Genomic DNA, 15,058 nt, shown 5'->3' with positions numbered 1-15,058 from the left:
CATTCCTGCAGGGGAAAAAAATCACCCTGTGTCTGATAACTGAGCCTAAATATTAGCTGTGTATTGAAGCAATCCTCTGGAAGTTAGTGTCACCATTCCCTATTCAAGCCATGTAGACGGTTCCATGGAGGCTTCTAAAAGCCTCCACAGGAAAATATCATCTGCCTGAACATAGACATCTAAGTTAGGTGGACAGGAACTCCCTCTGGAGGCCTCTAAAAGCACTTTCACCTCAGACAACAAAGAATCAGAAAGTCTGATTTACTCAATGCCCCAAATTAAGGGTGAATGTAAAGAACAGGGAAGGCAGCCTAGCACCAAATCTCAGTGCTTTAAAGTATCAAGGTAACAGAATGCTGGAAAAGGGGAATGCTAACACCTGAATCCATTAAAAAACAAGTTACAGCAGACAAATGGAGAATTTAAGGTGTTAAGGATTAAGCTGTTAAGGATATGAAAACATAAAAAATTTCTTCATGGAATTCCCACATTTACTAGTATTTACTTAAATGTAACTGCAACAAAATAGTAATAAAACTTATCCAAAGTCATCAGGGAGCAAATTTAAAAAAAAAAAAAAATTCAGAGTAAGATTAAGGAGGGGATTTGATGAGCCTGGTTACACAGGCAGTTAACCAGGGCATTCAGGGACACTCAGCTAGTCATCAATGGAACCCCTCCCCTGGGATTTATCTCTCTTGTGCTGAACACAGATATATGCAGCTCCACAGCTGTAGCTTGATTTCTCAAAGAGAACAATTCCTGACCAACAAATGAGTGTCACATATGAAAGAAGAAACTGCACAGGAACAATTTTTTCAGCTAAAACAACTCAGAACACAAGACTTCTGCAACACAGCACAGACATGCATGTGCTCCTACAGCAGGCAACTGAGTACCTCTTTCTATGTCAGTGACTATTGAAAAAAAGGGGATATATCACAAATAAAAGTAGAAAATTAGCAATAATGCTGTCATGTCTAAATCTAAAACTTCTTATGTCTTAAACTAAAGCTTTATCATTTCATTTGTCCAAGTTAAAATGTTACCTCAATTCTATTGAACTCATCAAAGCAGGACCATGCACCAGATTGTGCCAGCCCCTTAAAGAATTTGCCCATTGCCTTGTAATCGAGGCCATCAGAGCAATTAAAGACCACACACTGCAACAAAAACACAGAGAGAACACATCTCAGTATTAACAAAAAGTCCACTATAAAATTCTTAGCATCTAAAATAGGAAGGGATTTTTATTGCTAATCTTGGATTACAACACTAGGATGCCATTACAGACATAGTCCTAAAGGAATAAAGAATAGCTACAGAACAAGCAGTGCTTGCTTAAGAACAGTATTTAATGCCAGTTAATGGCAGTTCGAGGAATAACTACGTATCCAAACAAAAAAAGAGCTGTATTTTGCTACCTGCTTAGCTAGTGCTTTTGCTAGATCTTTTGTTGTTTCTGTTTTGCCAGTCCCAGCAGGCCCTTCTGGAGCACCACCAAGATTTAATTTCAAGGCACCCATTAATGTCCTACATAAACAAAAGCACAGGTATTAGAAACAGTAATCTTTAATTGCAGATTGTTTCTGAAAGGTATAGATAGGTACTTTCCTATACAGGTTCCCCTGGAAACAATTTGGTTTTTCCTACTGACTTTGCAGCTTGCCCTAAAGCCCAGTATTGTCTCATAACTGATTCTCAGTTGTGGAAGCTCACATCCACCCACTTGGCCAACAAGGAGCGTTAAGGCTTTTTACTGCATGCATCCATTCTGTATATCCTCAATTAGACAAGCAAATGCACAGTGCCATAACAGCATGGCAGAGTTCTCAAAACACACACTTTTGCCAAGAGACAGTCCTCGTCAGAAGAACTTGAAGCTGGCTTCAAAAATAAAGTCAATCTTTAGAAATGGCTGAGAAAGCATAAAGGTTGTTTCATAAACCTGGGAATCACATTGCTTTCCAAGTGATTTTAATTCTAAAAATGAGATCCCTGTTAACACTGGAGTTATCTGATTATTTTACAAAAGCCTCAGTTGAAGACTTTGCTACCAAGAGCAAGTTAAGTTGTGCTGAATTAAGTCTTATTTGCTCATTGCTTGCCCTGAAACTACGTCTGGCACAGCTGACTGCACAGTCTTAGTTTAGACTGAGCTAATGTTAATAACAACAACCACAGTTTACAACTAATGTACCAGCTACATGGCTCTTTCAACACCACTGTGAATACCAAAAGATTAAGCATTTGCCAGCATAGGCATTAACCCAGGCACTTTACTACAAGTGCCTTCTACACATTGATGAGTTCACAGCTCAGCGCTAAAGGAAAATCTTCAAATATATCTTCACCATCTATTTGCCTGGAGATACTACGAAAGTTTTTTAAACCTTAGACCTAAAACTACCTGCTGAGATGACCTGTGTCTCCAGGGCTTACGAGAAGTGAAATACCAAATGTTCTTGAATACTTCAGCCTTTTGAGAATAACTATTTCCATTTCAACCTCTTTCAAACAAGTGGAGGAACAGGAGGCTAACTGCATTCAAACAACTGTGAAGGGCTCTATAATCACATCATTTATTTTACAGGCAGACATACCATACCTCTTATTCCAAAATAAATTAATTGGCCAGTGCTACTGTAGAGTTCTTTACAGTTCCAGTACCATGAGCTGCCAGCTCCTTCCAGAAGCATGGTCTTGGATACAACAGAGACTATTACCCTACTGGTGTAGAAACCTATACGTTGTAAACTTGTTACCATATTTGGGCAAAAAAGATAGATAAGATCTGCTGGCAAAACCTACAGGAAAATCTTGGCTGCTGAGATTGCTGCTATTATTAACTATAACAAACAAAAGTAAACATAGATCAATCAAAAAAGAGGAAAACATTATTCATAGACAGTATGGCTTTACCTATAACATCGATCTGTTAGAGGAGTGATAACCAGACGAAGAGAATTGCCCAGATACTCATAACCATATTTGATTTCTGTTGTAATCATTCGCACCATTACATCCTTCTCCTCCCAGTAGTATCTCAGCTGAGAAATCCACTGGAAGTCATTCAGGTCTGTGACTTTGTCTTCAACCAATTTTGCAACCACATCACGAGCTGCAGAGTAAGAAAGAGGTTATTTTCAAAATCCAAACACTTGTACTGTTAGTTTACCTAAAACAATGTATAAGTAAACCAAAGTTTACTTACAGCTGTGTAAGAATAAATCAACATTTAGAGTAGTAGGCTGGCTTTCATGTTAGAAAGGAATCTGCACCTCTTCTGCATAGGAAATCAGCTTAATTCGAACTAGATCCCAGTGCCTGTTCTAAGTAGATGAGAGAGAGTTGTGCAGGACTGAGCAATCTCCATTTGCCCAAAGACACCGCACAGTAACTCTGTGAAGGTTATTTCCAGTTACAGAAAGCATTTTAGTTGCCTCTTTCAAACAGTTCACTCAACTACTGATAGCAGCACTGCTCCAGATGTAAAAAGACCACCAGCAACTGCATACTTACCATGCACATCAATGACAGTAAGAGCTCCAAGTGTTAGCCGGGCTCCACTGGACAGCCTTCCTCTCACTAACTCAACAATGTCCCCGATTTGTAGATTGCTCTTCTCCAAGAAATCCTGTCACAGAAACAAAACACAGGCATTAACATAATGCTGCAGCTATAAGTCCCTAAGCTCCCATGGATGCAGTCATTTGAGACAACTCTTCCAATAAAACATAATACTGGAAGTCAGGGCACTACACAAACATTTCAAATTCTCTTTCATATACTGGCATTTTACTTTACTATGAATACTTCAAAAAGCTTTATGGCCTGAAAACAGTGTAAACAGAAATATTATCTTTCTTCCTAACAGAAACTACTAAATTCTATGCTAGGAGATAAGCAGATTCTCTCTGTTGAGTATATTTGGAAAAGATTTCTTCTATACACTAGTAGTAAAATTTAAATTAATAAAATTAATACAAACTAAGATTCTCCTAACATTACCATAAATATTTAAAATTATTTTCTCATTATTAAATGAGAAACTTTAATGAAATGAAAGATTAATAAAGTTTTCACTAATGATCTAGGCAACAGGACAGAGGCCACCATCAGCAAGCCTGCAGATGATCTAAAACCAGGAGGAGGGGCTAACAGACCAGATGGGTGTGCTGCCATGCAAATGGACCTCCACAGACTGGAGAAATAGGCAGACAGAAACCTCATGAAGCTCAACAAAGGGAAAGTCCTGTATCTGGGAAGGAGCAGACCCATGTGCCATTACATGCTGGTGGCCAAGCAGCTGGAAAGCTGCTCTGCAGAACGGCACCTGGATCCTGGTGGACAACAAGCCAAACGACTCTTGAGGCAAAGAAGAGCAACAGCATGGTTGGCTGCATTAGGAAGAACATTACCAGCAGGGAGGTGATCCTTCACCTCTAGTCAGCCACATCTGGAATGCTGTGTCAATTTTCAGCTCTCCCATAGCAGATAGGCACAAGCATGCTGAAGCAAGTCCATTAGCAATCTGGTTTAGTTGGCCCTGCCTAAAACAGGTGTTGGACTACATGATGCCCAGAGGTCCCTTATAATCTGTGATTCCCTGTGCTGTGATTTCTTCTCATTTATCTTAAAATATGAATTGTTCAAGGTATTTTATTTGAAAATAAAAAAATACTTTCTGTTTTGACAGCATATATGGAATAAGATCTTCAACTGGTACTAAACAGCACAGACAAGTTAAACCTAAGGTATTCAGTAAGGACACAGAAATAAAAAACTAATATTAAAACACAGCTTTTGGTGTACAGTTTATTAAAACTTTTCCATTTCTACACTTAAAAAGCACCCCAAACATACTGTTGACAGAATTCATCCCCAAATAAATCCTCAGCCACCTACCTCAATTAGGATCAGACAAAAGCCCACTGAATTTATCAGAAATTATCTCCCATTCCTTGAGCATGCATTTGATGAGCATCAATGAAGTGATACCTAAAACCATTGTGATGACAGAGGCACTACAAATACATAGGAGAAGTCTCTTGTATGAACTAACAAACTAGGCTGCTGCACCTTAATCACCAGGAGAATCTAGCAATAACCAGAGATATAACTGTGCCATTCTGAAAGGAGAGATTTCTGTCTGCACGTTTCCCTGGGGCTTCACATGTACAGATAAGAGTTAGAAATAAAAATACAGTGTTTAACAACAACCTAGAACTTTTTGTTTGGTACTTTTATTTACACCAGTATCATTTGTAAATAAAGCAATACAATTCACTTCAGATGAATTTCTCCCAATACACATAAAAGTAAATGAGAAAAAGACACAAGAAAAACTGAAATAGAAATTAAAGCACACTGCAGGAGTGAATTGTAGTATGTTGTTGACTAGGGATCTTCTTTGCTAGAAGGAAATTTTAATTAATCAGAGTTTAGTGCTTAGAAAAAGGAAGGTAGAAGAAAATCTTACTTGTAATGTGCCTTTCCTTATAGCCACAGACACTTCTTCTGTCCAGTAAATGGATGAAACACAAATAACCACCTGTCCAGGCCACTGAAGTACCCACGTTTTCCGAGGAACCTTAAACAAAAAGATCCATTCCAGACACAGGAAGACATAAAACCATTAGATTATGGCACCGGTAACAATTACTTTCCCCAAATTTATTTTGTCTCCTGCTGTAAATAAATTGAGAATCAGCATTAAAAGCTTTAATATTTTTTCTTCACAAAACTCCGAGTTAAAACTTCAGACTGGTATTAGTGAACAAAGAGAACAGGATTCCACTTAGCTTCAAATATGTTTCCCTGGTTAAGAATTTCAGCAACTTGTTCAGGTACAGTTGCTTGTGAAATTTATTTTACACAATAATTCAGGAACAGTTACCTCGATGTATCCTTTTATGCCATCCTGAAGAACTTGTCTTATACTGGCCAGCATCATTTCTTCTACTTGCAAAAGCCATTTTTCTACCATGCCCTTCAAAAGAGAAAAGCTGTTAAAGAGACAATACACATTTCCTGACTATGTTCCTCTTAAAGGAATTCTTTGAAAGGTGATACACATTCCTCTGATCTGGGTGTTGTATATAGGAGGAAGAAAGGTTGAAATTTCCCAAATTCTGACAGGCAATACTGCAGGTGATATACCTGTCTTCAGACAGTGCTAAAGCTAACTCCAAGGAAATCTAGCTGAAGAAACAGCTAGATCTATTTCATATAAGCATAAACAAAAATCACAGATCACAGGTTGCATGGACAGTTACGCTTGATCATTTTAACTAGGGACATGTTGCTCCTGGAGGATTAAGGGGAAAAGGGTATCTGTACAGGGTATCTGTAAAGGGGAAAAGTAGTAGGTGTATAAAGCTGCAGAAAAGTGTCTAGAGGAATTTACCCCCAAATTTGTATGTCTTACTCATTTTTGTAGGAAATCCTTTTTTCTCTAGAATACCAGTTGCACTCATACTTCCTAAACATCTTTCATGATCTGATCCGAAATGTTTTAAAACTCATTCCCCAAAACTCATACCCGTTAGACAAAGTATTAATTTAGTATCATGTAGTAAAAAAAATAATTACTTTTGCATTCACTGGATAGATTCTATCTATGAAAGGAACAATTTCTTTCTCTGAACTGATCATGCCTACAATCTCCAGATCTTCTGTGAACTCCAGTTTAGCAATTCCTTCAAAACACTTCTTTAAATGTGGTTGTACTCGAAGGGGATCCTTTGTTTCAGATAGTATTTCAAGCAGCTCATCATTAGACAGGAAAAAGAATCTGTTAAAAACAAAACTGCTGATGAACATGTGCTTTCCAATCATTGTCACTAATAATCTATTCATGCAAGATAGATGTAATTGGTTTTACTGTTGCTTAAGACACTAGAATAACAGAGAGGAAATTATTATCTCAAATCCCTTAGGCAATTTTTAACGTCATAAAAATCATCACACCTGTTTTTTCAGAATTTCAGTAGGACCATCCTTTTAGAGTGAGCAAGAAAGACATGTTCTCAAACGCCCACAGGAAAGACCAGCTATACCCATGCAGTCAGTAAGTATCTTGTAAAAACAGAATCCTGTTCCTCGTAATCATATATAACTCCTACGTACCACACACCTCTGCACAACTGAAAAGGGCAGGGCAGAGACATAATTGCAAATCAACCATGGGAAGGTAGTAAGTCCTTTCAAAAACGCCCTGTAAGTGATAATGTTTTCCTAATCAGAAGTTTATGTTGTCGTAGACAGATTTTGCCTCCCCACCTCTGCCTGTCCCTGGCACTGAAAATTTAACTGGAGCTGTGGAAAATGAATGATGTCTGAAGAAAATAACAGTTTTTCATTTTTTGTTGCATGGGACTGTGTCCCATGTGTTTATAAAATGAGACTTTTCAGATTAGTAGAAATTATTTGAAAGAGCTTATTGATTTTTGTCTCTAACTTAGACAGGTTTAATTAATTTACCTTGGGAAAAATAACCTTTTCTTCTCCAAGTAAGTATTCAATCCCTTTTGAATGTCTTCTAAGAGAGTATTTGCTTCCTGAAGTCTGTCTAACATCATGGGCTGTTCAGTTGCTGCAAGTACCTTTGTGTCTTTCACCTTTGTAAAAACACAGCAGAAATTGCTACAACTTGCAATAGATTTGTACATTAAAATTGTTATAATCAATCACATATGTCCCAGAAGGCTGGAAAGCTATATATTATCTGTAGTGTCCTTCATGTTATTAAATGTGTATGCATTATTTGCCAGTTTTCCTTCTCATATTGTCAGTTTTACCACTTTGAACTTTACAGACAATAATGGGAGAAGGAAACATCCACAGGAATTAAAATCTTTGGCACTTGCTCCTGTGCCTTGAGCTTGCTACATTTTTTTCCATTCACAAGTAAGTTCTGTCAAACAGAGCCACAACACATGGCAATTATTCTCTCTTCTAGCTACCCAGGTCACATTGTTTTCTGATAACATTCCTCTTAACTTGAAAGGATACACCTATTTCAGAACAGGCTTCACTGTTCACAAAGTCTGAGCTGTTTGACAGGTCTCAACTATTTAGTTATACTGATTATTTCACCACTTTTATCACACAATCACACACTCCCAATGTTTTTGACAAGCAACTCAGCTGGCACTACCACTAAGTGTATGACCTCTTTCCCAACTTCTTAGTTATAGGGAACTGAACAGGACATCAAATTGTACTTACTACCCCCTTTATCATATCCTGACACACTACCATGCCCGTACAGAGTCACCAAAGTTTTGAATAACTATGCCACCACATATCAGAGAACAACCATATGCCAAAAAATCAATTTAGTTCTCTAATAATGCACATTCCTTAAAAACCTAAAGCAAACTGTATCCAGGAGAAGACTTTGTACAGATTGTCAGGGAACTCTGAAGCAGATCCTAAAAGCACAGATCATTTATCTTTCTACCTAATTTGGATCATTTAACCATAAAAGCCAGAAAATTTAGAATTAAAATGCTACGTGATGCTAATTCATCCTGTAATATCCAGCCTTTACAGAAATCCCAAAAGTAATAATGATATAAACATAGAATGGCTTAGGTTGGAAGGAACCCTAGAGCTCTATCATTTTTACTGAAAGACTAGATTTTGGTGGATTTCAGTAAAGGATTTTCCACTCTATATTACACCTCCTTGTGACTTAAGTACAAATACCTAGCTCCAGAAAAGCTAGTATATCCTCATGATAGTAACAATCATGTACCTGATGTGTGTAAAAATACACGATTTATTAAATGCAAGCACTTACAACTTGTGCCATAATGTCCTTCCAGTATGAATCCACAACCCCAAACTTTCTGCCCTCTTCAGGCATTTGAGCTATAATGTCTTCTGAGCTAAAAATTGGTTCCAAATACAACCATGTTGCCTGACACTTTATCCAGTTGTCTAGAATATCTTGCATTAAACGCAGCTTATGTTCCCAAGCCTGTAATGAAAACGTTTAGTATTTAAGCAAAATTATCTAAAGAATTAATTTACACTGAGTAATTAAAGAGCGTGAGTTGCTTGGCTTCAAAGAAAAAAATAACCATAACACAAAATGTACAAACAATTGAACAATTTTAAAAGTGGGAGAAACTTTATTTTAAAAAAAAAATCCCCAAACATCTGAATATTTCTCATAAGGAATGGACATATCCTTTCACTAGCACTTTTTCCAGCAAGCTGTGAAAGAACTACTTGAGAAGTGCAGAGATGACAGCATGGCAATTCAGAATCTCTCAATTCTACCTGTGTACTTTCTATCTTATCAATGAAAGGATAAAAGTTCAAAAAGATATTCATCTGACTGGGTAAATGACAGTTCACAGACCCTTTATGGAGAGGGTTCACTCTTGGGCCACCCAGAAAAGCTATTTCATGCATCTCTAGCAGCAGAAATAATTTTTAAAACCAGAGGGAGATTCTTTTTGAATAAAGAATTTCAGATAACATTGGGTTTGTGACTTTGATAGCCTACAGTTTAAGGGATATACAAGGGAATGTACTGCAGGGAGAAAACATAGCCACCCTGTATTGTTCATTATTCTGCAAAATGGCGATTGTTAAGACAGCTCTGTATTAATCTTTCCCTTTCATTTCACCATCTCTACTGGAAAGTAGAACTCAGCTTTACCTGCAGTTTGGCTGAAGTCCACAGGATTGGACAGCATTTAGGTCTTAGGATTGCTTACAAATCATCACTATCAAGCCAGAAAAAGTGGTATTAAATACTGATGGGGAAGAAGACTCTGCCTTCTGCATAATCTTCCTATTAGAAAATACTAATCTTTAACAAGAACACATCTTTACAAAATAGTAGGACAACTAACAAAACATACCTTCAAACCCTTATGGACCATGCTAACAACAAAAGATTACAAATAAACAATCTCTCACAACTGACAGACCTATGTCTTTTTACACAACACAGCAGGATTTGTTTAAATCAACTGACCTGTTCCCAAGACATTCAGCCAACACCCCACGCTTATAATGACTAGATTAGCAATGCGATTCCAGTTTCTTCAGCTATAAAGCAACTTTTGCACACTTTTGTCTGGAAACCATTAATTCAAAGCTCTTGAATAAAAGTATGACTGTGTGTTCTTTGAAACACTTAAAAACTAGGTAACTTATCATACTAAAATACCTTAAAGCACTTGGGGAAAAAATACTGTGAAACATGTAAGCTCAATCAAACCAGTTTTTCCTTACCAAGCATTCAGCTTCTATTGGTTTGATGAAGGGAGAGCCAAACATTGTCTGAGTCTTAACAATGTGATCATCCAGCAAAAGCTGGATGTCATCAACTGCTGATAGAATGCTGGTGTCCTGTAAAAACATCACATTTTCATAAGGCAAATAGCAGTTGCTTTATTTCATTGCTCTTCGACCTCATACACATTCAGCTTCCCGTTTCTCCCTTCTCTATCATGGTTGAAGGTAATAAAAGTAGTAAGGCATTGAGAAAGCCTAAAATATCTTTGAAGATATAAGATGGTATCTGCACTGTATGTCTCTGTTTCAAAGCTCAAGAAATAAATTGTTTTGTGAATGGGAAGCTAGCCAAGGATGCTAGTGACTTCTGACTCAATCTTTTGCACTGTGATTCTTGATTCCTCTCGGCGAGTTAAAATTGCACTACTGTCCAGCTCTCCATAAAACACTGAAGAAGTTCTCAAGTTTACAGATTTGTTAGAATGAGTATGTTGAGACCACAAGTTAATCTGATACTAAGGTCTAAATATAAGGATATATAGTAATGGAGACATTTGCTCAGGCCCTGGGATATGATACCACTTTGCATGATGCCCCATCAAATCAGCAGTAACTTCCCTCCAATATTTCTCAACTGGTATTCAGCACCAAAGTTCTTTTTAAGAAGATATATATTGGTTTGGTGTTTACTTACAGTATCCCTGTACTTCACCAGACTTAACTGCACATTGACCCACTCGGATTTCATTTTCTCTATTGATTTCTCTAAGGAATACTCCTTACTTGCAGATGCTCCAATGGGTTCCAGCCTAAATTGAAATGAAATGCATCTGAAATGTTTTTGCAATGTAGCTGAAGAGCAAATATAAAAAAGCAATTGTACGTAGAGTTGCGTATCGGACCACCTTTCATATCAATTTGTTAATAACATCATAGGCTCTTCTTTCAAGGAATTTTTTCACTTTCAGGCTCACCAAGTTAGAGACATTAATATTAATCTGAAGATAAATATAGACAGAAAATTCCGAATGTGCAAATTAAGTGGTTTAGAAATACAACTCTAGGTTTTGGTGCCTCAGTGTTAATGGAACAACGGATAGTTCTATCCATCGCTTGATAAAAAACAGCTGATTCTACAGCATGTCCTAACAGCACAAAAAAAAAACAACCTCTGGCATCTGATATATGATATACAGTGACCATCCGAAAAATTAGCATAGAGGAAGCTTCTTACTGATCAATATATTTTGACAGTCCAAAATCCAATATGTTTTTCAGAGTCGTAGTTTCATCAGGTCTGATCTCGCAACCTACAACGTCACTAATCTGAAAATAAAGCAAGAAATAAAATTTATTAAGATGCATGTTTGTAACAGACAAGCAGCAAGAAAAAATACTAACCAAGTATTAATGCAACTCCCTAATTTGCTTTTCTGCCACAAGTTTTTAATTCAAAGCTCCTTCCTGTACCATTACAAATTTCAAAACAAATTTCTATCATGTGACAGGATAAAGAATCTTCTTACTATGTCATACAGTAATAGTTCTGTATTTCACAGTATGAAACATTTGGAGTAGTATATTGAACTGTCAGTTTCTGTGGTTGAATACTCCCACAGTTAATGTAGAATTTAAAGTACCTGCTCCCAATGTCTCTCCTTCATTCCACGATTGCAGACAATTGGCAGGATGGGAAGATGCTGTTTAAATTTTTCAAGCTTATGCACCATAGTTTTTGCAACATGTCTAGGTGCAGCCAAATCTGGAAAACTCTTACTGAGCTTGTACATAGTCCTCCACATATTTCCAATTTCTTCTGTAATTTCATCAGCATTCAACTTCTGGAGAGATCCTGAATACAACAGTATAAAGAAAGCACAGCAGGCACATCAGCACAAGACAATTTCCATGGTGGTTTATTTACAGGAACTTACAATCATTCTCCTTTAGCTGTAAATCAATTGTGTTACAAAAAATTATCTTCATGCAAAATCCAAGTCCACAACTATATCTCACACTGCTTAACAGCATTTATTTCTTCAAAATTGTTTCCTCACAAGTAATCAGCCCTTTCAGCTTCTGCTTAACTGACTGAAAATTACAGGTTTCATCAAATGAACACCAAAACCTCACCATTCATCCATTCCTCAGATTTGGTATGGAAATCATATGCTGTTATCCAAAGTTGCTCAAAGGGTTGTTTGTTTTCAGTTATAGTTTGTAGTAGTGGAAATTGACTCTTGTCCCGCTCAAGTAACTCCTCTTCTTTATTAATAGCCTTTATGGGGAGAAAAAAAATAAAATTAAAGAAACCTTATTTCCATCAAAAATTCATACTGTTGTTTCAACTTTTAAATACGTAATATTTAATAACTTTTTTTTTACATATCATAAAGCCAGACAGATTTGTAGATTTAGGCATGTGGATTTTGGGTAAATAAGGTAACTGTGTTCTTGAAAATTCTCCCAGTTATTGGTTGTTATCTTTTACTACTCAAATTATTTTTAAAAAATTATATCTATTTTTGAAACTGAAAATGCACCACGGCATTCAGTGAAACCATGGCTCACAAGCTACCAACCCACTTTGAAACCTGGCTGTAAGCTCCTCAGTCACATAGGCTTATTGGAATTTTTTACTTGACGATACTTTTTTCTATTACAGAAAGATATTGTGTTTGTCCAAAAGACCTCACAGTATAAATCAATGTGCAAAGATTTAGATTGAAAAAAAAACAGTATTGTCTGCTGCATTTTACAGGTAGGGAGATGTAGCACAGAGAAATGTTGTCTGAAATGCAAGCACTGAATTCAGATTGAGGCACAAATCTCTGCTTTTACTGTGTGACTGACCCTTCATAAAACTTAAACATCCACTGTGAGATGCAGGCAATGAAATCTAATGATCCACACTCAAATATAATTTTTAACTCCATGTATTCACTAAGCTGATTGTCAAGTCATCTAAATTGTGTGGGTACGCCACTCATGATCATGTATTAATAAACTTAATTATTTATTCTGATCTACCTATAGCAACATATCAATGCTGTTAACTCATGAGTTATATATACTAGATGCCTTTAAATAAGATTAATTGTTGATATGTAGGACTATCAATTTACTTAAAACCTAAACTCATTGAATTGGCTCCATTTTCTCTTTTGAGCAGTACTTAATTAAAATCTTGTTCCATATATGCAGAAATTTCATTCTCTCACTGTAATTTAGAAGATTAATTAAGCGTCATGATGCCTGTGAGATCTCTCCAAGGTAACCATTCTCATTTCCCAACAGAGGCACAGCTCAGACAAATTTTGCAACCACACAGTACACTGCATGGAGAGGTCTGAATATTATCTAGAAGTCTTGGTCTTCAGTTTTCTTCTAGCATCTGAAACTACCCCTTCTGTGATATAACACATACTTAATGCATATACACATAATACCAGAAATTACACCAACACTTGAAAAACATTTGGTTTTAACTAGTGGACAAGCAGAGGGATTGAACACAGCTCTAGCAGCCCAAACCATGGTTTGGGGAAAAGGTTTCCTCCCTACCATTCTGCTCCTGCCACCTCTACCAGAAGAATTTGGTTTTCCATGGGTAGCATCCTGCTACCAATGATTGTTTCAAAACATTGAAATTCAGTATTTCAACTTTTAAAGCTCCCTAAACCTTTTTTTTTTTTAAAAAAAAAAAAAAAGTTCTTCATTTCAGCATACAGGGACAAGAAGATATTTGCCACATTCACGAATTTGGAAATTTTAAAGCCTTTTTGCCAATATATGGCCAGAACCCTGAAAAAAAAACAGACAGGAACCAAAATTTTTCTCATCCAGTACACTAAACCTACTCCATCTTTGACTAATAAATACTAACCTCAAATTCTGTTAGTGCATTATCTAGATTCTTGTTTAACTCTTTAAATCTCTCAGCGTTGTCCTTCATGTCTTCTGTGGTCGTAATATCCCGCTTTTTGTAGCTTTCAACTTCTCTATTATAACCTTCAAGAGTTTTCTCAAACTGAGAACACCTGAGGTAAAGATAACTAAGGTAATATGATGCCTTGTTTCATTTGTTTCAGGTTTCAAATACTTTATTAAATTGTACTAGACACTGTCAAATGAAATCTGATCTCAGTACTAGTGTAAAGTAAATACACATTTAAAAAAAGCTCCAAACTGAATAGGTCACTTACATTCGCTACCCTTACCACCTGGAGGAAATAAAGGAAGAGTAAAAACAATGTAACATAATTATGTATAATCCTATACTAAGCTATATAGCAACAAGATAAAATTATGAGTGTTCTAGTAAAAAACTTTGTTCCTCCTTTCAGACCTATTTAAGCATTGGAATATTTTAATTCACCCTCTTCAACAGCATTTTTCTGAAAACCCCATAATACTGTAAATCAGGTTCTTCCTTACTTTCTGAGCTTCCAAGTTTTACTTCTTGGACATTATCTCCCTTTTACTGACAATGAGATTTTTCTTTTCTTTAAAAATACCCAGCAAAAGAAAATGTCTTAACACCATACCTTTCAAGCAAAGCCATCTCTGCATGATTCCTGCTCTTACACAACTGATCTCTACCATTTTTAAAGATTATCTCAATCTGATCAGGCCAATGGAAAACTGCACTATTCAGGTTTATGTCATCACCTAAAATTAAAAAAAAATATGACATCTTTAAGAAAATACCTTTTAAACAACGATCTAACAAAATGGCTGTTGTGAAGAGTAAACAAAATAGCTAAAACTACATTTAAGAATAACCTGTGTAAGA

The 15,058-nt window shown here is 36.5% G+C and overlaps 1 protein-coding gene across 1 annotated transcript in view; it reads right to left on the bottom strand.

Moving 5' to 3' along the window:
* Positions 1-15,058, bottom strand: part of DNAH3 (dynein, axonemal, heavy chain 3) — a 56,592-nt gene that overhangs the window by 28,661 nt on the left and 12,873 nt on the right. Inside the window, 16 exon segments of the mRNA XM_008938773.1 lie at positions 1,050-1,163; positions 1,425-1,533; positions 2,923-3,121; positions 3,523-3,637; positions 5,483-5,593; positions 5,900-5,992; positions 6,595-6,796; positions 7,486-7,622; positions 8,810-8,989; positions 10,261-10,377; positions 10,958-11,072; positions 11,498-11,589; positions 11,904-12,115; positions 12,397-12,541; positions 14,150-14,303; positions 14,811-14,934. Coding sequence (XP_008937021.1) covers positions 1,050-1,163; positions 1,425-1,533; positions 2,923-3,121; positions 3,523-3,637; positions 5,483-5,593; positions 5,900-5,992; positions 6,595-6,796; positions 7,486-7,622; positions 8,810-8,989; positions 10,261-10,377; positions 10,958-11,072; positions 11,498-11,589; positions 11,904-12,115; positions 12,397-12,541; positions 14,150-14,303; positions 14,811-14,934 — 2,219 coding nt within the window.

The sequence above is a fragment of the Merops nubicus genome, unplaced genomic scaffold (assembly GCF_000691845.1).
Source record: "Merops nubicus isolate BGI_N331 unplaced genomic scaffold, ASM69184v1 scaffold16554, whole genome shotgun sequence".
Classification (NCBI taxonomy): domain Eukaryota; kingdom Metazoa; phylum Chordata; class Aves; order Coraciiformes; family Meropidae; genus Merops; species Merops nubicus.
Note: the sequence above shows the minus strand (reverse complement) of the source record. Positions and strands in the feature narration are given on the sequence as shown.